This window comes from Hylobates moloch, unplaced genomic scaffold (assembly GCF_009828535.3).
Source record: "Hylobates moloch isolate HMO894 unplaced genomic scaffold, HMol_V3 SCAFFOLD_13, whole genome shotgun sequence".
Lineage (NCBI taxonomy): Eukaryota > Metazoa > Chordata > Mammalia > Primates > Hylobatidae > Hylobates > Hylobates moloch.
The window spans coordinates 60,897,623-60,921,593 of record NW_026652288.1 but is presented as its reverse complement, the minus strand read 5'-3'; the positions used below and the strand labels follow the sequence as shown (position 1 = coordinate 60,921,593).

General features: G+C 38.7%; 1 protein-coding gene and 1 long non-coding RNA gene across 2 annotated transcripts in view; both read right to left on the bottom strand.

Moving 5' to 3' along the window:
• Positions 1–23,971, bottom strand: part of LOC116480081 (uncharacterized) — a 266,711-nt gene that overhangs the window by 201,431 nt on the left and 41,309 nt on the right. The window lies entirely within an intron of this gene.
• LOC116481105 (DNA replication complex GINS protein PSF2-like) lies at positions 7,491–10,022 on the bottom strand. The gene is given in 3 exon segments (XM_032753272.2): positions 7,491–7,524; positions 9,011–9,885; positions 9,887–10,022. Coding segments are annotated over 2 exon segments (558 nt in total). The 5' UTR covers positions 9,977–10,022; the 3' UTR covers positions 7,491–7,524; positions 9,011–9,417.

The window sequence follows — 23,971 nt, the reverse complement described above, 5'->3', positions numbered from 1 at the left end:
AGGGGCTCAGCAATGGTGGTAATTACCACTACTACTGGCTGACATGAGGCTGACAGAGGGAGGAGTACTTGTGGTCCCTTTTCTTCATTCTCCCATCAGATAGCCTAGAGTCCTCACCTTCCTGCCATCTGTACCACACAAACGCGGAGAGTTATTGGTAAGTCACAAGGGGCCCAGGAATGCCTCACTTAATGGGTTCTGCCTGCAGCAGGACTTAGTATCTCTCCATCTCTCTCTCTCTCAATTTCTCAGGCTGACTGTCTCAGTAAAACACTGCTATTTAATTCTTCAGAGTCAATGAGTCATCCACCAGTCCAAACTTGTACACGTTCCTGCAAGATATAATTTGGAACCTTTGCCTAATAAGTTTTTATTAATAGTAAGATTATCAGACTAAGATGAAAATTGCTACACTAAAAAACAAAAGGAAGTATACTGAGAGCTTTCCTAGATATGCCCTTTATCCATTGTCTTTATAATTCATTTAACTTATAACAATGTAGGGCATTACATAAAAAAGCAACATGGGATCCCTATCCTCACAAGCTCTCCTGGAGGAGGCAGAATAAATACTGGTAAACACCAAGTAGTGAACATGGAAACATAAAGGCAGTTAGGGCTATATAAAGACAGGCATGTCAGTGTTCAGGAGGGAGAACGTCTATAAGAAACAAGAGTTAGCAGAATATCGGTCAGAAACGAAGCAGGACAGCACCTGTTTGGAAAGACTTCAAGGGATGAGTTCTGAAGGGCAGTGGGTGATGAATGGAGAGGTGGCTTCAGGTTTGAAAAGAAATAACAAAGCAGGGATGTCAGGAGATAACAGGGAAAGTAACCCTCTAAGAGCAGAGAGCAAAGGTGAGGGGATTTGCAAATTCCTCCAGAACACTGCAGTACTCACATAGTCAAAGCAAACCAAAGAGTTAAATAAAACTGATTTATTAAGGCAGATGTGAATTATATTGCACTCTCTCCCCATTACTTGTTTATCTGTATTAATCAGGTAATGAGTCAGCTTTCTGCTCACAGTTATCACGAATGCGAATGAGAATGTCCCAAAGCCAAACCCCAACATATAACTTCAAAGGTCCAGAAGTGAATTATTGGCCTCATAGAGATCTCTGAAAGGTTAGAGACATCTAGGAATGACAGGATTTTTTAAAAATTATTAAAAATTATAAGAAGAGGATCTAGAAAATTACAGACTTATTTTTTTAATTCTAAATGTTTTTGTTACCATGTCTTGCCACATATGATGGCAATTTTTTAATAACTAGAAAGTTTATATTTTTGCTTTTTGTACAGAGTTTAATACAACAGCACCATGTTGTCAATGGATACCTTTATAAACATTTGCTGACTAACTTGGCTGTGCTTCTTACTACGGTCATGAAGACTCACACATATCCCTTTGAAGAAACCTTGATTTGCTCCTCTACAAAGTCACTGCAGGCCACATGGGTGAAATTTACATAGGAAAATAATAATTCTCATTTAGCGAGCTCATTTGATGGGACAGGCACTACTCTAGTGCTTTACTCATCATTTCCAATCCTTGATGATTAATGAATATCACTCTATGATAAAGCAGATGTCATTACAGATGAGAAAACAAGGGCTTAGAGAAGAGAAGCAACTTCCTCAAGGCACACAATTAATATGTCGCTGAGAGGAAACTACAGTCCAGCTCTACCTAATGTGAAAGAGAGAAGAAGGAAAGAAAGAAAAAAAGAGAGAAAGAGAGAAAGAGAAAGAAGGCAGGCAGGCAGGCGGGCAGGCGGGCGGGCGGGCGGGCGGGCGGGCTGGCAGGCAGGCAGGCAAGTGAGACAAGGAGGGAGCGAAAAGAGAACTATACCTCAAATTTTGAAAGAGACAGAGAGAGAAAGATAGATAGATCTAGAAAAAGGGAGGGAAAAAGTCATAAAAACAACTTACCCTTCTTAAACAAGGCACAGCTGGAGAATTCAAATCAATTATATTTCCCAGCCCAGAAAATGTTTAGCAAACCACATATTTTTTAGGGCTCCAGTATTATTCCCAGCACCTCTTTCCAAACACCCTTTTTCTTCTATTACTATATATTACTGGATATTTTTAGAAAATATTGGTAACTCATCAATGAATCTCTCCCTTCTCTCCCAGCAAGGAAGGGAGGGTGGGAGAAAGGAGGGAAGGAAGGAAGGAAGGAAGGAAGGAAGGAAGGAAGGAAGGAAGGAAGGAAGGAAGGAAGGAAGGCAGGCAGGCAGGCAGGCAGGCAGGCAGGCAGGCAGGGAGGGAGGGAGGGAGGGAGGGACTATCTTTATAGACCTCTACAATAGTTTTTCAAATGAAAAAGTAAATATCCAGTAAATAAGTCCCAACAGTCACCACACAAGATTGAAACCAGACTCTGAAGCCAGCTAAGAGCTCTTTTTCTCCATTTCCCAAAAAACAGTGATCACTGAGTCAGATATCTTCGGGTTACCTACACACCTGTAGCCATGTGCCAGGAGTTCTGCTACAGAGAGAAAATCAACCAGGTTGGAAATAATTGCAGCATAAGGTCTCACTTTATTGCCACTGATAGAAGAAATCTTACCAGTCAACAAAATCTCATAGGAACAATCCACAATGCCTCTTGCCACTTAGAAAGGTAGATGTTGTACGGAACATCTACCCTCTCCCTGCCCATCCTCCAGCTTGGCTCACTTCCAGTGGGAAGTGACTGTGTCTGGAAAGGAACTGGCCAACTTTGACAGCAGCCTCAACTCCCACAGCACCCTGGCTCCGTGTTCTTTAGGATGGTGCCCTGGCTGGTCCACAGGAACAACATCAGCCTCTACAGAAGCAGTGGGGAAAGGCCAGTTGAACTGACATTATTGTTTCTGGATTGGTTAGCATGTCAGGAAACATGAGGCCATGCAAGGACTGAAAGAGGCTCTTGTTGAAATGGAGCTGCCTCTTTTCTTTCCCCACATTACTTCAAGGGGGAAGTGCACTGGTCCTGTGCCCCACTCATCTTCTTATCTGAACCTCCAGAAAATGACAACTACAACTTTGAGAATCCACTGTGACAGCAATGCCATGCAGATGATATTTTCAGCTGAACTGGACACTCAGAGCAATGCCCAAGGAGCTGGTTAAGTAAGAAAGCCTATGTGAAGAGGCTGGGTAAGGTATGAAGCACTACAGAAATGTGCCTTTATGATATAAGCAGAAATAGGAGACTGATCAGGAGACATAGCTCAGCCTAGACAAAACCAAAGCAATGCTCATCACAATAGAAGGAAAGAAATCAAAATTCCAGAAGAAAGCCGGGGGGGTGGGGGGTGGGGAGTGGACTTTAAAACATCTTACCCTTCTTAGAGACGCCGCAACTGTGGAATTCAGATCAATTCTATTTTCTAACCCAGAAGATGTTTAGCAGACCACAGATTTATTTGGGGCTCCAATATCATTCCACAGCCCCTCTTTCCAAACACCCTTCTTCTATTACTAAATGGCTAGGTTTCTTTTAGAAAATATTGATAACTTGTCACTGAATCTCTCCTTTCTCTCCCAACTTGAATCTCCAGGGGCAAAAACAACAAAAGAATAAAAAATAAAAGAACAGTGTGGTTAAAAAAAAAAAAGTGGGGACAGAAGACCTGAAATGTCTTAGATCTGAGATCTGACTTCCTCTTGCAGACATGTTTTCTTTATAAATTGCCTTTATGAACACCCACTTAGTGGCTTCACGATCCTGCAGCCAAGTTTCCCCTTTCCATCCCACTCACAATGCCTGGGTTCGATCCCTTGTCATCTTTCGCCTCACTGAGGGAGCGAACCCCTCCACTGCCCTACCTCCAGGCTTGGTCTCTCCAAGCCACCCTCCACTCTGCCACCCAAGTAGCATCCTAAACTTTAAATCCCTTCATGTTCTCCTTTGTACAATTTTTCATTATCTATTCATTACCTATAGCAGTGGTTCTTAATGGTTTCTTGGAGATCTGATTACAGCTTTGGTCACTTTTTTTCATCCCTTGAAAACGAATCACTCATAAGCAATAAATCCTGAGTTAAGAACCCTTGGCCTAGAGCAGAGGTCTCCAAAGGGGTAAGCACCAGATTATACATATGGTACAGAAAAACAATGTTAGCATTCCGATTTTTCCATATTCCTACTCTTTAGCAAAACTAAAAAGAAAATAATTAGAAAGTAATTTAAATGTATGTATGTTGAGTGTATGGAATGATACTGATGCCCTCACCTAACCCAGCTGAGTTTCCCTGAAGGAAGAACTCTTAAAGGGTCCCACAAGTGAGAGGTGATGGGGGGATCCACATTTATTTCTTCACTGTCAGAATATTGGAATGAACTGCATTCTACATGCTAGAGGATGTTATCAATAGTTAATTTGATAAAATTAAGCCCTTTATATATAAAGAATGTTCTTGTCAAGTCTTTTAAGTTTGATGAAAAAGTTTATTGAACTTAAAAGACTTGCCAAGAACCTACTTTATAAAGGGCTTAATTTTATCAAATTAACTGTCCTTACTAGTTGGCTAGTTATTTTGTATCCAAATACTTAACAGGTATCCAACTAAAACTGGACTTGCACATTTTTCTTTTACAAAAGACAAGGCTCCCAAGTTGTCTAACCTTTCCTGTGATGACTGGTGGCTGCCAGGATTATGCAGATATTTTCAGAAAAACAGATATGCTTAATATGTCTTTTCAAGGTAAAGGTAACATTTTAATAGTGAATAAGAAAGTAACTGCTTTTCTAAATTAATTTGTTGCTTTGAAAATGGGTGTGCTGGCAGCTTCTGAGGTTGTCTCTGCTGATCTTCTCTTCCTGGTATCTGTGTCCTTGTGTAATCCCCTCCCCTAGAATATGGACTGGACTTAGTAACTCAAATAAATAGGATTATGGGAAGAGTTACTTCTGAGATTATGTTACAGAAAGGCTGAGACTTACATCTTATTCACCCTCTCTTACTCTCTCTTTTTGAGAAGCCCATGGCAAGGAACTACCACCTCTAGCCAACAGCTGACCAGGACCTGAGGCATGCCAACAGGCACGTGAGGGAACTTGGAAGCAGAGCCTCAGTCAATTTGGCCTTGAGCTGACTGGAAGCCTGGCCAACCCCTCAGCCACAGTTTTGTGGGAGACTCTGACCCAAAATAATGCAGCTAAGCCACTCCTGGGATCTATGACCCACAGAAACTATGAGATAAGAAATGTCGGCTGGGTGCGGTGGCTCACGCCTGTAATCCCAGCACTTTGGGAGGCCAAGGCGGGCAGATCACAAGGTTAGCAGATCGAGACCATCCTGGCTAACACGGTGAAACCCCGTCTCTACTAAAAATACAAAAAATTAGCCAGGCACGGTGGCAGGCGCCTGTAGTGCCAGCTACTCGGGAGGCTGAGGCAGGAGAATGGCGTGAACCCAGGAGGCGGAGCTTGCAGTGAGCCGAGATCACACCACTGCACTCCAGCCTAGGCGACACAGCGAGACTCCTTCTCAAAAAAAAAAAAAAGAAAAGAAATGCCTGTTGTTTTACCACACTAATTGTGGGGATGATTTGTTATGCAGCAAGAGATAACTCACACAACTGGGGAAATGTTTCCTCATCGATTTAATCGCTAAAAGTAATGTGACTGTGTCTCATTTAAAAAAAAAAAAAAACTTTCCTATCTGCACATTAAAAAAAAGATTAGAAACAGAATTTTCTAGGGTGTGTCTAAATAATTCAGATGAAGAGTATGAATTTGAACCAACTACTAAAAATACTAAAATGCAACATCTTCCAAAGAGTTTACAAGAATGACTAAATGATATCAGGAAAAACAGAAAGTTATTGATTACATTTCAAGAAAAACCTAAGTACAGTGTTTAAAACTGAAAAAAAAAACAACTGTAAAAACTGCATTATGACTTAGTTAGTCTTGCCAACAAACACTCCTTCAATTGGAACTGTATTTATTTGTGAAGTGTCTTGATTTAATTAAAACTAGAAATCAAAATAAACTGAACTTAGAACCAGTCCTTTAAATTACCCCATCATAAAGTGTTAAATCAAATTTTTCAAAAACATATCTGCATTTTCAAACACATTATTCATTCTAATGTTTAAGAAAATTTTATAGGAGCAAAAACTGACATGTATCTTTATTTCCTATTTAATCACATCTGTGTGTATTTCTGAAGGGATATAAGAAACTAATCTGATAGTGTATATATAAAAATAAATATATCCAAATAAGCACATATTTGAAGAGTATATGCTCAAGTTATTTTTACTGGTAGGTGTATGCAATTAAAAGAGTTTATATAGCCCTGACCTCAAAGACAATTCCAAATGCTTTCCCTCGGTTTGCACAACCTATCTTTTTAGTCCTGCTCTTAAGAGCCACTTGCAATTCTCAGGACACCGTTGACTGAGCTTAGAAGCAGATCCTGTCGCCGAAGTCCCTTTCTACACCACTACTCCTATACCCACCCCGAAGTCCCTTTCTACACCACTACTCCTATACCCACCCCCAAGTCCATGGAAGAATTCCTCCTCATATTTCAATGCCTAGCTTACTTGTCAAACAATTCATGACATTTCCTCCCTCCTTCCCCTCCTTTCACCTCTTAATGCTCTCAAAGTTCCCTTTTAACCCTTTTATTACAGAACTTACCATCCTATGTTATATTTTAAGGACTTGTTTCTGTTCCATTTACCCTTAACAAACCAAGGGCTTTCTACAAAATTCGCTTAGTAGCAGGTAGTATGCTGAAAATGCTGTTGAATACATGAATTAATGGATGAACTAATTTTTTCAGAACTTTTTTCCTGTGGCTCAAACTATAGCAAGTTGAAAAGGGAATCTCCTGTCATCTTATTCCAGTCAGATATCTGTATATCTCACCACCAACATTTAATAAATATTTTTCCAAAAAAATTAAAAATTAATTTAAGTAACAGATTCAGCATTTCAGAGCAGATTTCTTACAACCTGGTAAACAGCATTATCCTATGGTAAGGAGCCAGACTGTGTCAGGTTGAATCCACCTTTGGCACCTATTAACTCTGTAATATTGGACACATTAAATATCCTCATTGCACCTCCATTTCCTCAACTGATAAAATGGGGAAAATAAGATATGGCACAGACCTTATCTTATTAAAGGTCCACAAATGTTGCTTGTTATCCTGTTGACCTTTTGCAGATGTATTAAATAAATATTAAGTGCTAAATATACTCCCAGACTAAGCCTCCCTGGACCTCCAGTGAATGCACACAGCACACACAGAGATAAGCATGTTAAGGACAGGAGATCTGTCTTTTATTTTCATTGTAGCCCCAATACCTGGCACATAGTAGGTGCTCAATTACTGTTTGTTGATTGATTTCAGAATTCCCCATACATTTCTGCCTTATACAGATTTGAATCCACATTGTAGTTTCAGACCACCCTTTCCAAAAGCATTCTCAGGATGGCTATTGTCAGAATCAGGATGTGGAAAAACAGTTAATGTGGCTATGTTGCAGGAAAAGCTAAGAAGAAGACCTGAAAGGAAATGACAGTTCAATAAAGACCAACATTCTATCAGTAAAATAGTGGGAAATGATTCATAAATGCAGTATTTACACACAAGTACAAAATGTTCTAGTACTTCAGAAAGTAAAGAAGGTTCATTTAAAAACAAACAACAACCTTGGCAGACTCTAACACAGAATTAAAAACTTAAAACTTAAACCAATTCTATTGTCAGAATTATTTTGATTGTCAGCAGACTAGAACAAGATTAACTAGTATAAGAAAGAAATTGTATGGGGTCACATAAGTGCCAAATTTAGAAGACTGTCTTGCCAACTTAAAGGTCTCTTCAGGTGGGCCCGTCCATCTCTCTACCCCTTTCTCCACACATCTGTTCATCCCTCTGACTCCAGCCTCTCTCTAGATTTTTAGTTTTTTATCTCTTACTACAGGCAAGTTTCCTCCATTTGGCAGTGGGGGAAAAAAAAAGGTGGGGAAAGGCTGCCAATGACTGCAGGCAAACTGCATCCCAGCTCACTGGCCAGAGGTGAAAGGTTTCCTTTCCTCTTAGCTGCATATAGGGTGGGAAGGGATGCTGGGGAGACCGGACAATGTGAATCCACCACATGCAAAAAGGAAAACATTCTCAGAATTCTACTACCACACACAAACTACATCCCATCTTCACACTTCCTTCCAACATTAATGAATAACTTTTAATTACTATCCTGGTACATATTTTTTCTTTTGGCTTTTTGTCTTAAGCATTTTACCTGTTCCTCCAGAGGCTTTATAATGACCAGATTTAAGTGTCTAAAAGTCATTATGCAATAATTCACCTATCATTTCCTTAATGATTAAAATTTATGTAATTTCCAGATACAGCTACATTTAAAAAACATTATAATTATTCTCCTCTTACCTGAAACATGTTACTTTAAAAAAGTATCTCCTTAAGATAATTCTCAGAAATTGAAATAATGGGTGCAATGTTAAGAACATTTATATAGATCTGGTTCTTAGGATACATTATCAAATTTTTGTTCAAAAAGTTGTATTAAATTTCAGTGTCTCCACAATACATACGTACTGCAGCATCACCATATCTTCATCAGCAGTGAGAATCATATGCAGATAAACGTTTGTTAAGTCATGGTTCCTAAACATTCTCACTAGCTCAGAATGCCGTCATTAATCCTACTACACTTATGGCCTGACTTCCTCACCTGGGAAGACACAGGAAACTGACAAGCATAGTTCTAGCACACAGTAGGCACTCACTAAAAGTTAGGTAAAACTGCATTATGTTCCTATTCATATGTATGTATTATGTATTATGTTCCTATTCATGTATTATGTATTGTATTATGTTCCTATTCATGTTTCCAGGGAAGATCAGCTTTTGAAATGTTAGCTTTGATCATACTAACTACAGAAAAAAGATAAGCAAAAAAATATATATCTTCTGGTTCTAGTTACTTCTATGAAAACCTAAGACAGAAGACACAGGACTTACCTTTTTATCTGTCTACTCCCTTGATCTTCTCTTATCTCTGTTTTGGCAGAAAGGACAAATAAATCTGAGGGTTTTTTGTTTGTTTGTTTGTTTTTTACACAGAAGCGTGATGCAATTAGCACTGGTCCTTTTTTTTTTTTTTTTTTTTTAATTTGCCTAAAGCTTTTTTATTTCTCAAAAGGCGGGGGGGAAGGCTGGTTTCTAGAAACAGATGTGGAATTGAAGAATGTCCTAGGGAGCTAAGTTTTAAGGACTAATCACAAACTTGTTGTTTCTCCAACAATGTCCTGAATCCATTCCTTGCACCATCACCATTTTTCATGCAACAGAAGTGTTTCTAGAGCTCCAGAACCACGAGTACCTCATCACGTCCTGAGCACTCACATCCCCCCAGCAAGCCGCCTGCTCTAGAAGTCCTGAGACTGAGTACTCTCCAAAGGCTGGAGGTTCGTGCGGAGTTTGTACATGTGGTTGAGCGCTTGTGTGAAGAAAGTCCCGCTGGTGTTGATCTCCATCAAGGTCAAGTTATCCAGCTTGGCATGTGCCTCCTGCTGTCGCACAAAGCTGTCAGCAGACACTCGGAGTTTGGCTATACGAGTGTCCCACATATCCTTGACCAGGGTCCGGATTTCATCTGCCTTCGGGATGTTGTCTGAAGCATGATTTAACAGGAGCTTGGTAAGTTCCATGTAGTAAGGGCTGGGCATTGGGGTAGAAGTTTCTTCCTTTCGTTCATGATCCCTCATCTTCTCCAACTTTTCTACGTCCATCCACTCTGGAGGGAGCAGGCGACATTTCTGTCTTTGTTTCAGGTTAATTGCCAGCCACAGGGGCACTTCCACTGGCAAACCAGGGTTAAAAGGCCCCAGGTCCCCCCGCGATGAGGTAGATCTTGTCCAGACTGAAGTTGGGGATAATGGTAACCAGCTCCTTCTCGGCGAGAAACTCGACCTCGGCCGCGTCCATGGCGGCGCGAGCAGCAGACCAGAGCCTCACGGTCTCCGCCCTCAGCGTCCCGGAAGAGACGCCGCGGCCGCCGTTTTCCCGCCACTGCGGGAGCCCGCTCCGGCCGGAAGCAGCACTGGTCCTTTTTAAAGACTATTGTATTTTTAAAGATTAACCAAGCCTACGGTTGCTTAATTAATGTTTTGGGTCAAAACCCTGGATGCCCATCAGAATGACCTGTAGTGGGATTTTAAAATGTAAATATCTAAACCTCTTCCCAAATCCTCTGGTTTAGAATCTCCAACAGGTGGAGCCAGGTATTTGTAATTTTTTAAATCTCTGTGATTCCGACACAGAGCCATGGTTTGAGAACCAAATAAATCAACCAGTAGTGAGGCATGAGTATTAATGTCAGTTATTCTTAGCCCTTCAATTTAAATTGCAAGCTAAATTTATTAGGGGTTTTTCCTTCTCCCTTTCTGCTGTTTCATGCGTCCATGTGGAGAAAGTTCCACAATAGCAATACTCCCCTCTCTCAACCAGTGCGATTGCTCAGCACCTCTGCCTGCCCTTTGCAGACCGGCCTGCAGCACCCATTCTGTCCCCCTACTCCAGGAAGCCTGTAGTTTTTTAGGTTGCCAATGGCAGTCCTCTTACTGCCTGACTGAAGGACTGGCAAGTCCCCTGAGCTAACACATCCATGCCACATTCTCCAGAATCCGCTGACCTCTGGGACCCTCTCTCAATCTCCTTGTCACCAACTGGGCCAGGAAAAGCGTGTTTATTTCTTGGGCTCCCTCAAACCACCTCTAGTTGTCTGTCTATGCATTTTATCTTCCTTGCTAGACAACATGCTCCTTGAGGGCAAGTTTGCACATCTCTCCCTATGGTTTGTAAGGCTCAGAGCTTAGCACATACAGATACCACATAGGTATGTGAAGAGCAAAGCATGAGCGGAAAACTGACGTCCAATCTACGCCTACACCATGCCAAACACCACATGAAGGCTTTATCTACCTTAGTTCATGCCACCCATACACACTCCTATGAGATAGGATTTAGCATTCCCAAATTGCAAGCAAGAATAGAAATGGTCATCAGATGAAGTTCATTCCATCAAAGACTGTAGGCAAGAGCATTAAAAAAGTGGGATTGCATTGCTGTTTTTCTACCTGCTGCCTAGTTTTCTTGAGATAATTTACTGTAAGCACACAGCCGGAAGTCCATATATCCCTTATATGACAGACATGTAGTTATCTAGAGATGTGTTCTCCGTTGGAAATTGTCTAATTGATGAGATCTGACCCAGACAAGTGTTTTCTTTCGACGTTGTTCATTATCATGCAATCTTGGTATTTTAAATAGGATTATGCCGTTTGGGCTGGGCACTTAAAATTTCCCTAAGGGCCAAGGCTGAGTAATTTTCAGGTAATGAGCTTTAATGTCCAAGGAAAGAGACATCCTGAATCACCTTCTGAACCTGTGCCATGAATCTGCTGTAAAACTCAGTATCAGTAGTTCTAGAACCTCACATAATTGATCTTGTGACTTGAAATTGAATCACTTTCAAGGTTTCTTCCAAAATGGTTTTGCCCTCCTGAACCATACTCTATTACAGCTACACTTATCCAGTCAGCTGAAGAAAAAGAAAATGATAAGTCTCTGGTGTTCCTGCCTTTGTTGAGCAGCCTTTAAAGTCACTCTGAGCCCATTTTACCCTCAAGAGCAGAGGCACGCCAGAGGCAAACTCTCCCAGCCTGAAAAAAAAAAAACACTGAGGTAAAATGCAGAGGGAAAGGAGACCTTACTGCACATGAGCCAGACTTAGGGATGCAGTCTTTCATACTCCAGGGGCTCTGAGTCACTGTGCTGTGGAAGTGACCTGAGTTATATAAATCCTTGTGCACACCACCAGAGAGAGACTCTATGTCAGTGTGCAATATTAGTGTGCAAAGTATAGTAAAATCTGTGAAGCCAGACCCCACTAGTTCAAAACTAGGGATCATAAAACCTTATAATGCCGGGCGCGGTGGCTCACGCCTGTAATCCCAGCACTTTGGGAGGCCGAGGCGGGCTGATCACGAGGTCAGGAGATCGAGACCATCCTAGCTAACACGGTGAAACCCCGTCTCTACTAAAAATACAAAAAAAAAAAATTAGCCAGGCGAGGTGGTGGGTGCCTGTAGTCCCACCTGCTCGAGAGGCTGAAGCAGGAGAATGGCATGAACCCGGGGGGCAGAGCCTGCAGTGAGTAGAGATGGCGACACTGCACTCCAGCCTGGGCGACAGCGAGACTCCGTCTCAAAAAAAACAAACAAACAAAACGAAAAAAAAAAACTTATACCTGGCACTATTTCCTGTTACAGATGAGTAAACAGGCTAATAGAAGTTGAGTGACTTGCCGGAAACCACATGGGTATTGAGTAGCAGGACAGTAATTTGAAGGTAGTTCTCCAGAATTTAAGTCCGGTGCTCTGTTTTTAAAGAATATTTCCTGTAAATGCAGGGAAAGCTGAAATTTAACTTTATTCTAAGACAATATCATTTATAATCTCAAAAAGCCTAACTGAGGATAGAGGTGAGGGTAAGCAGAAAGAGATATGTTTTTCCTACTTAAAAGAGATTACTGGGCTTGAGGAAGAAGTAGGAGGTAAGAATTACAGGTCCACTCTTGAATTTACCAGCTGGGTAATTGTGGGGAAGTTAGTTGACTTTCTAGTTGTGAATGTCCAGTTTTTGACTTATAAAATGGACCTACTCACAGGGTTATTACAATTATTAAATGAAACAGTACAGATAAACTAGCTGAAACTTAGCAGGTGCTCAATAAATGTTGCTACCCTTCCTTGAAACGGCTATAAATTAACACATTATTCTTATCCATTCAGAGCTCTCCCAAGGACTCTTATCCATAGAGAGCTCTCTCAAGGACTCTTACCTCATGTTTTTTGGCCTTTTATTGGGTCTACTTATTTGCTTAATTGTGTATTGTCTGCTTCCTCCTACTAGAAGGTAAGCTAAAAGATAACAGGCCTTTTTCTGTCCAGTTCCACTCTTTATTCTCAGTTCGTAGGACAGGACTTGAACGATAGTGACAATTAGAAAAATTTGCCAGGCCAGGTGCAAATTTTGCTCATGCCTGTAATCTCAGCACTTTGGAAGGATGAGGCAGGCGGATTGCTTAAGTTCAGGAGTTCAAGACTAGCCTGGGCAACATGGCGAAACCCTGTCTCTACAAAAAAATACAAAAATTAGCTGAGCTTGGTGGCACATGCCTGTAGTCTCAGCTACTTGGGAGGTTGAGGCAGGAGGATCACCTGAGTCCGGGAGGTGGAAGTTGCAGTGAGCCAAGATCACACCACTGTATTCCAGCCTGGATGACAGAGCCAGACCCTGCTTCAAAAAAAAAAGAAAGAGAGGAGAGAGAAAGAAAAGAAAAGAGAAAGAAAGAAAGAAAGAAAGAAAGAAAGAAAGAAAGAAAGAAAGAAAGAAAGAAAGAAAGAAAGAAAGGAGAGGGAGGGAGGGAAGGAAGGAAGGAGGGAGGGAGGGAAGGAAGGAAGGAAGGAAAGAAGGAAGGAAGGAGAAAGAAAGAAGAAAGAAAGAAAGAAAGAAGAAAAGAAAGAAAGAAAGAAAGAGAGAGAAAAAAGAAAGAGAAAGAAAGCAAGCTTTGCCAAGTGACATAAAAGAATTAACAGCTTCATAGGGAGAAGTGAACCCACTTCCCCCACCATAATCCTTTTAAGAAAAGAAGATTTCACTAATTCTTTTATCCTAAATTTTTCCTGTGTACAGAACATGGTTTTATGCATATTTTAACTTATGTATGTATATGCATATATATCCAATACAGTATTTACAAATATAGTAACTTACATATTTAATAATCTATATGTAGATATCAAAATAAAGTATATACCCTTTATGAGGTAGTTGTGGTCACGGAAGAAAGAATAGATACTTAGGGAGAAACAAAGAGAAGCTCAATATTAATCTACAAATGTCTTATTTCTTTTATATTAAAAATGATAGACAAAGTCAAACAAGAGCTAATTTAATCAGAGGGGTAGAAACTGCATGGGAAACAGGCATTGATATAGAAGAAACAGAAATTGACCCTGTCCTAATAAATTTATGAAGTAAATAGTCCTATTCCAGGTTTACAAATTGAGGAACTGAGGCTTAGCAACTTGTCCAAGATCAAGTAGGCAGCAAGCAGCTGGACCAGGTGAGGAAGTGAGAACAGGGGTTTAGCCATTTAGACCCAACTCATGCCTGGAGGACTCAGCTTGATTTCCCAGCAGATCAAATAACCATTAGCAGAATTCCCAGTGTATCTGCCTCTAGAAAAACCTATATGGTCATCATTATTAGAGCAGTGTCATTCCCCAGAGGAGTGGGATCACTGAATGTCCTTTAGGCAAATGTTGTATTTGTGAATCATTGCCCTATTATAAATAAAAACACTGTGTTAGCCAATTTTCACCCAGTTATGGTCATTAATAACCCCAAAAAATCTCAGTGGCTTTTTAACAACCAAGGTTGACTTCGCATTCACATTTCATGTGTTGGCCATGACATGGCTTTTTCATTCAGGATCCAGGCTTGAAGAAAGAACTCCTCCGGGGAACATGCTGAACTTGTGGCAGGGGGAAAACAGAGTGCCAACTGCCATGGCCCTTAAAGTATTTGCCTGGAACTTCTACTTGGACATGGCTTACATCACGTCCTTTCACTCCATTGGCCAAAGCAAGTCACATGGCCAAGTCAGAAGGATAGATAGAGTCCTTCCTCAGGGAATTACTATAAATCGTATGGCTACCTTGTTACCAGCAGGCATTATACAACCCTTAAAGGGTACAGTGAGTAGTTGTGAAAAATACTGTAATACAATATTCCATGGATACCATGTTCTCTGCTTTTGTAATCAACAGGTAGGGTTTCTGTTTTTGTTTCCAACAAACATACTAACACTTGCTTTTTATCATTTCCATAAATTATTTGTTTCAGAGGCAACAGGCTGCTGGAGAAAGTATTTAAATATTCCCTGAAGTTCCCAGAAACTGTCCTTTTCTGGGGGAAATGCAACAAATACTAAACATTCATGACCCATTCTAATATTGTTCTTCCAAAATTATCATGGACACTCCAGGCTGATTTAAATACATTATTGTAGACCCTTAGATTTTTGCTACATAGTAATAATACTTCAAAGGAAACAAACGGCATAAATGCCCAGAGTGGGTTCATTTTGTTAAACAATGGTTTCGAATTTTCCCATTGTGGGTATTACAGTCGAAGTAGAAGGAAATTCATTTAGAAGTGTCTGTGCTTTATCTAATGCTCAGCTGTCACCATCTTGGAATTCTTCATAGTTTTTGAACAAATGATCCACATTTTCATTTTGCACTGGACTCCGCAAATTATATAGACAGTCTGGCTTAGAGTAGATATTCCCTCTTCTGGAACATTTCCCAATACTTCCGGTGAAACCAGGCACCTCTCCTAGGTGCTCAAATAAGGCCCTGTGACTATGGCCCTTGACGCCCTTTACTGAAATTTATATACTGTCTTCCCGTCTGGCCCGTGTGTTCCTTGAAAGCAGGAACAATGACTAATTCAGCATTGTATTTTCAGCATATACTATGCAACAAATATTTGATGAATAAATTAGTATCAGACATTAGTGTACCTTTGTAAAATTTCCAGTTTGTGAAACTTTTTCTCTGGCAGCTGAAAAACTGCTCATCGCTGCTCTGGTGTTTTTCCTGTGCTCTTTGCCAGACACTGCCAAGTAAACTGACAGCAGCAGAGTGCCATTTTCCTATACCGTCAGGCTGCTGTGACTTTCCCTAGAGAGACCTGAGCCTTCAGCTGGAGTCTCACATCACTTGGATCTGTCCCCCAGATTGACTTTTTTTCCTCCCATACAATATAGAAAATCACATACAGTATTTCATTTATGTTTAATACTTGAAATCTGTGGCTACTGCCGAAAGCATAGGACTATAAGGACAAATGCAAATTACCATAGTCCAAAGGAAAAACTAGAAATTTACAAAGAATGCATTTTTTCACATCCCACACAGTAATTAATGGGTCTATTTTCAACTAATAAGGTATTTCTGATGCACGAGAACTAAGTACAAAATAAATTTCAGCAAACCATAAAAGGATCTACATCTCTTTATATACACTTATCTTTCAATAAAAATAAATTGGAGCCTATGTTACTCATGTTAAAACAAATCTGGACAGTTAACCAATAGCCAAGTTGGGGGAAATATCTGCAAAATCAGCACTCTGTAGATAGACGTATGCAGTACGGTAAAGCACACAGACTTGAGGTGCAAACATCTGTGAGTTCAAATCCTGACTGCTATTTACTGGCTGTGTGATCTTGGGTAATTTAAGATCATCCAAAGGGAACTGTTTTCTACGATATTTTTCCTCTCCAGTTACCTCAACATTCCTCATAAATAATATTTGACAGAAAAAAATAACTCATAGTAAAGCTATAAAAAAATCTGTCTTCAAATATGCACATCTAATGTTTGCTACTAGGTTTAATTTTCTATGATTTCGTCATCCAATAACTTAGGGAGAAAAATGCCTTAACACATCAATTACCAGGTACCTGCCTTGATCAAAATAGCCAGATAGTTACCAAAATCTTAATCTCACATAGAGTTATGTGGATAAGTAAAGTAATGATAGTATTTAACACGACCACAATTTGCTATGAATGAAATTTCCATATTATCAACAAACATCAATTGAGGAATCACTCTATATAGACTAGAATATTGTGCTACAGTGACAAAGATACCAGAATCTGAGACCGCAAAAGCCCAGCCAGCCACTTTTTTACTCCACTCTGGAAAATCTAAAGACTGAAGAGTAGAATGGTCCTTTAGAATGATGGAGACAGAATTAAAGTCAGCAGAGCAGGATTTGAATTGTGGTACAAGCCATCTGGTCAGACAGGCCTTGAACAAATCATTTAATATCTCTCTGAGCCCTTAATTTCCTCACTTAAAACAAACAAATATTGTATCTCTTCTTTATTTCAAGAGGTTGCGATGCTTGAATGGAACTATGCATAGGAAAGAATTTTATGAAATATTATATGAATACGAAGTTGTTTTGTTTGAAATGCTCAAACGAACTGAAGTCCTGTGTCACATTCAAACGTTTGTTAGAGTCACTAGGTCCAGCCCATATTCAAGGGGAGGGGATTAGACAAGGACATGGATGCCAGCAAGAGGGGCTCAGTGGCAGCAACCTCAGAGGCTGCTACCACACCCATTTTCAAAACAGCAAATTAAGTTAGAAAAGCAGTTGCTTTCTCATTCACTATTAAAATGTCATTTTTACCTTGAAGAGACGTATTAAGCATATTTGTTTTTCTGAAAATATTTGCATAATCCTGGCAGCCACTAGTCATCACAGGATAAGTTAGACAACTTAGGAGCCTTGTATTTTGTAAACGAAAAATGTATAAGTCAACTTTCAGTTGGATAACTTTTAAGCCTTTGGGATAGGTCCGCATAGATCTGCTCACTGTGGAACATATATAAACTATGATTGTGTTGTAAAAGTGTATTTAATGTGTGTATCTATCTATATATTTCACGTATTACATAATTTATTGAAAATAGCCTGAAATATATACCAAAATGTTAATAGTAGTTATCTTTAGATGGTAGAATTATGGGTTATTTTTTCATTTTACTGTATTATTATTCTTGTCAGTTTTCTCTTTTTTAGTTGGTGCTGTTGTCTTATGTTTTTGCTTTTGAAATGAAATTGTATTATTTCTGATCATAAGAATATAAAACTTGTAGACAGTATAAAAAGACATAAATTAAAAAGTGAAAATCACTCACAATCTCACCACCACCACAATCTCACCACCACAATCTTAAGATACCACTCTTAACATTTTGATGCTATCCTTCCAAACTTATTTCTACACATCCCCCTACACACACACACACACACACACACAACTATAAAAAGAGGATCATATCTGCATTTTTTTTAACTAACAGACTTTATTTCTTAGATCAGTTTTAGGACTACAGAAACATTAACCAGAAGGTGTAGAGAGTTCCTATACATTCCCATTCTGTTCACCACCAATTTCCCCTATTGCTTTGGTGTGGTACAACTTGCTTTGGTATGGTACATTTACTATAATTGATAAACTAATATTGATACATTACTACCTAAAATGTATATTAAGATTCATTCCTCTATGGGTTTTGCCAAATGTATGATGTCAGGTATCCACCATTACAGCATCATGCAGAATAGTTTCATTACCCTAAAAATTCTCTGCACTCCACTTATCTATCTCTCCCTGACTTCCCTCCAATCCCTGCCAACCACAGATCTTTTTACTGTCTCCATGGTTTTGCCCCTCCCAGAATGTCATATACTTGGAGTCATAGAGTATGTAGCCTTTTAGACTGCCAAATGCTATTTTTTCACCTAGCAATATGCATGTAGGATTCTTCAGTGTTTTTTCATGGCTTAATAGCTCATTTAGTTTTATAACTGAATAATGTTCCATTATCTGGATATACTACAGTTTGTTTTATCCTCATTTACTTGAGGACATCTTGGTTGCTTCCAATTTTTTGACAATTATGAATAAAGCTACTGCAAACATTTATGTGCAGGTTTTTGTGTGGAGTTAAGTTTGAGTAAATACCTAGGAGTACAATTGCTGGATCATATGATAAGAGGATGCTTAGTTTTGTAAGAAAGTGTCAAACTGTCTTCCAAAATGGCTGTAGTAATCTGCCTTTTAATAAACAATTTATTGTGGGCATCTTCCCATATAAATAAATAATAACTGCATAGCATTCCATAGCATTCCACATTGCATAGCATTCTACTGTAGCTTATTTAACCATTTCTCTATTAATGGACATCAAGTTCATTTCCAATTATTTACTATTGCAAACGATGCTGAGATAAACATTTTTGTACATACATTCTTATCTTTGAACACTTGTTCAATTATATCCTTTTAGGGAAAAAAATCCAAAGAAATTTAAAAGGCATAAACATATTCAGTTTTAATGAAAGATTGTACAAATTCACACTCCCATTAGCAGTAAATGAGAATGTTGTATATTCCCATTGCCTCTCACAACAATCCTCTTAGGGCTTACCAATCCAATGGGTAAAACATTGCATGTCAATGCAATTTCAGCTGACCTTTCCTTTTTACTCAAAAGGTTTAACATCTCTTCCCTTTTTTTAGTTATTTGCATTTCTTTCCTTGTGAACTGTGTTCATACTCTTCTTGCTTTTGCTATTGAGTATGCAAAAAAAATGTTACTTTTTAAAGCTCTCTATATACCTTAGTCTGCTCTCTAACAGGCAGTTTATTAGAATATATGCTATCAATTTAATAGTTCCTAAGAACAAGGAGAAAGAGACATTACCACATTAAATGTATACACTAACTTCAGAAGGAGGGCAGGGAGCAGAATAAGGAAATACAGTATTTCTGTGATATGTATTTTTTTAATTTAACTTTTACGGGTGGTGATTTTAATTTTTTATTTTGTTTTATTTTTGCCACCTCAAACTTTTATATGGTCAAATCTGTGGACCATTCTGTTCATTTTTTGAAAGAGAGTGGGGACTAGAATAAGGAAATATAGTATTTCTGTAATATGTATTTTTTTAACTTTTATTGGTGGTGATTTTAATTTTTTATTTATTTTATTTTATTTTTGCCACCTCAAACTTTTATATGGTCTAATCTGTGGACCATTCTGTTCATTTTCTGGCCTTCTCTAGTCAAAGGCTGTATAAAAATACATACTTAAATATTCTTCAGCTGTTTAATGTGTGTGGTTTAACATGAAAACTTTTATCCATTTGTAATTTTTGTCTGGGTAAGGTGAGATCCCAACTTACCTTTTTCCCTCAAAATGGCTAGCAACTTGTTCCAGCACTGTTTAAAAACAGTCCATTTTCTTGGCCACTTTATCACATGCTAAATCTTCACATATATTTGAGCCAATTTCTGAACTCAAGATTTTGTTCTATTTTTCTGTGTCTCTTTGAAGTTAAGACCACACTGTTTTAATTACTGTAGCTTTTAATATCGATAGCCACATGACTCAACTTCTCCAGGTCTTTACTCAAATACCACCTTGTCTGTGAGATCTTGCCTGAGCACCCTATTCACAGTTGCCACTTCTGTCCACTTCCATCCCCTGTCCGAACCCTGGAACTCTACAGCCCCTTCTTTGCTTTATTCTTCTCCTTAACATTTTGCACCATCTGACATCCTATCTATTTTACTTATTTATTTGCATATTGCTTATATCTCCAAATGAGATAATAAGTTCCATGAGAACAGATATTTTTGTCCATTTTTGTCTATCTGGTGCCTAGAACAGTGCCTAGAACACTCCCAAGCACAGAGTAGATCCCCAAACATATTTGTTGAATGAATCCATGTCTGGTGGAGAAAAACATTCTACATATAACCACTATCCTTCTTTCTGAGAATTCACCAACTCAATTCACACACCAGTTTTCCATGAAATATAGGATTAAAGATCCCATGAATTTCATATTAAGAATATTCTTAATAATTTTGTGATATTTTGTTACCACGAATTCATTTACACAACAAATGTTTATGGTGTCTACTATGTGTCAGACCCTGTTCTAGGAGCTGGGGATGCAGCTGTGAACAAAAATGGTTTCTGTCCTCGTGCAGTGTATGTTCTAGTGAGAATAAATTTCTTTTTCCCTTGTATTTTATTATTGGTAATGTTTGGTATATAAGCTATTGAGTTTCATATATTTTAACTTTTGTCTTTTTACTAAATTTATTGTTTCTAAAAGTGTTACAATTGATTTTCTAGTTTTACTAAATAGACAATCGTATCACCTACTGAGAGTGATAATTCTGTCCTTTCCTTCCCAAAAGTACATATCTCTAGTTGATTTTCTCCTTTTATCCATTAGCACAATGAAGTATTTCATTATAATCTCTGTATTTACCCACACTTGCATTTCTGGAAATTAAACCCATTTTTAAGGTCTTAAAGAAAGTCAGAAAATTTTTTTTAATCTTTAGGCCCATATAATATATCAGAAGTTTTAATTTAGGTGAATCAAAATATCTGATAGGATACAATTTACATCAGTTGTATGCAACTGATGCAAAAGTCATTCTCAGGAAATATTAATTTTGTTCACATTCCTGGCAGTTTGTTGATATAAAATTGAAAAAAAAAAGCAGGAGAAGGATGAAGCTGATTTATGTTTAGGAGGTTAAGTAATTCATTGAATCTCCAACTGCTGAATCTAATTTAAAAATATATATAACCATATTTCTCCACTGAAAATCAGAAAACATTAAATCTACTTATTTATTTTATATTACTTTCTATTTGCCAATTATCTGTGCAAACATTGAAGTGCTAAATACTTAGCTTGTATATGCAAGCATACTGAAATAAGGCTGCATAAGTAAAGTTTTACACCACGTCTGCAAACTAAAATTTCCTGGGGTGTTACATTTTTCCTAATAAAATAAAACAGAGGTTAAGAAATATGATTCAGTGGCCATTTCTGCAGCTGAAGAACATGAGACTGAAGCCCTAGGTGTCCTGCCCCTGCTCACCTAGCAGATGGCAGAGCCTAGACTCAAACTCTGGTTTTCTGCTACACATCAAGTATTCCTTCTTACAGTGCTCTTCCTTTCACTCAGCATTATCTACATAATTAGAAACACTCAAATTTCTTTCTCCATCTGCCTGGAAAATTTCCCCAATTATTACCTTTGCATATTATTTTAGTAGAAAATTATCTCTTATAAAACTCACATGTAGCTTTCAATTTTATGGCATTCTTTTCCTGCAAGTTCAAATAATTAATACATGTTTGAAACCAGTAAATTCTTACAACAGGCCTATGTGTAGGGAAGCAGAAATGATGAGTCTTCTGTGATATAAATCAACATTCTAGTAGTTAAAAAATAGGTGCACCCATTCATAAGTGTCACAAAGCACTCCACACTGAATAGGAAGGGATATCTGAGTGGCACTGATAACAGCCAAGCCTGAAGAGGAGGCACAACAGCCCATTACAAGCTATTGAAAAGTTCCATAGGAAAAAAAAAATGACATACAGCAGGAAATTCCTGACCAGTAGTGTAATTTCTTACATAAATGTGTTGGCAGATAAATGGATTTCTATGACTTTGCTTACGTCTGCTGCTTACTGCCCCTTTAGATAATGTCTCCTTGCATATGTATTATAACTTCACTCTAACTCTATTTAATGGTATGATTCAATAAATTGTAGGTTCATCTTAATCTCCTCAAAATACTCTTGGTCTTTTGCCCAAAAGTGGGGAAGGAATTAGTAACTAAAATAGCAAGAGAAGCTTGCTGTCAGTCAGTCTCCTGGAAAAGTACTATACTGAAGATTCAATATAGCAATACTGTAACTTACTAATGTGATATATAAGGAATTAGACAGTGGAAAATTTAAGGTACAGATTAAGATTACAGCTTCAGGACTATAAACGTGGCACTAAAAAGTAAATGAGGCCAGGTGCCTCATTTAGCTGGGTGTGGTGGCATGTGCCTGTAGTGCCAGCTGTTTGGGAGGCTGAGGTGGAAGCATCACTTACACTCAGGAGGTCAAGGCTGTTGTGAGCGGAGATCACACCACTGCACTCTAGCCTCAGCAACAGAATAAGACCCTGTCTCAAAAAAAAAAAAAGGCCGGGCGCAGTGGCTCATGCCTGTAATCCCAGCACTTTGGGAGGCCAAGGCAGGCGGATCACCTGAGGTCAGGAGTTCGAGACCAGCCTGGCCAATATGGTGAAACCCCGTCTCTACCAAAAATACAAAAATTAGCTGGGCGTGGTGGTGGGTGCCTGTAATCCCAGCTACTCAGGAGACTGAGGCAGGAAAATCACTTGAACCTGGGACGTGGAGGTTGCAGTGAGCTGAGATCGTGCCATTGCACTCCAGCCTGGGCAACAGAGCAAGGCCCCATCTAAAAAAAAAAAAAAAAAAAAAGGACTAAATATGTATCGAACTCCATGTTTATGAAAATACTGACCTAGATGTCTTCTTTATATAATTTCATGTTATTTTTATAACAATACTGTAAAATAAGCATTATGCCCTCCTTACAGCTCAGAAAACTGAGTTTCTATGAGATCAAATTACACAATTGATGCCCTCTCATTTCCTAGTTAGACCCAGATGTAGTAATACATGGCTCTTCCACTTTCAGCCTGTGTAATCCTGGACAAGTCACTGAAAATCTGTGAGCCTCATTTTCCTCACCTGAAAAATGAGTAATGAGACCTACCTTACCACTTCCAAAAGTTATCACGAATACACTTAATAAACTACAAAACAAAACACAAGTGGTGGTTACCCTTATTAATACAAACAAATAGTTAATAAGAGAAAGTGATAGAGACAGATTTCTAAACTGTTTCCTGACACTTTGTTTTCAAATGCTTGATGATGCAATACTGAGCTGTGTTTTCCCAGCAAGGTCTTTGGGGTTGTCAATGAATCATTTCCTTCACATTCACATGAAAGATATGCCTGGGTAGATCAGGTTCCCACCCTGTTTTATCTTAACAACCCATACATTGCAGGTAAGCAATTAGTATTGTTCAGAATTTCACGTACAGAAATCTAAGATTCCCTCTCTGCAGATATTTTTCAGCACAAAGAACAGGGACTTTTGGGTCATTGACCTACTGACACTGGGTTTACAATGACAAGTTCTATGTCTGCAACATAAGAGGCAAGAAGACTAAATCTGTTTTCCATTTTTCTTGTGAACTAAACTGGGTTTTCAAAGAATATCTTATGTGGATCTACAACACAAAAAACAAACAGCAAAATAAATATTTTATTAGAATATTTTATCAGTTCAACTTTGTAACATATATTTATTATAAGATTAATCAGTAGTAACAATAAGTTTTAAGAAACATAA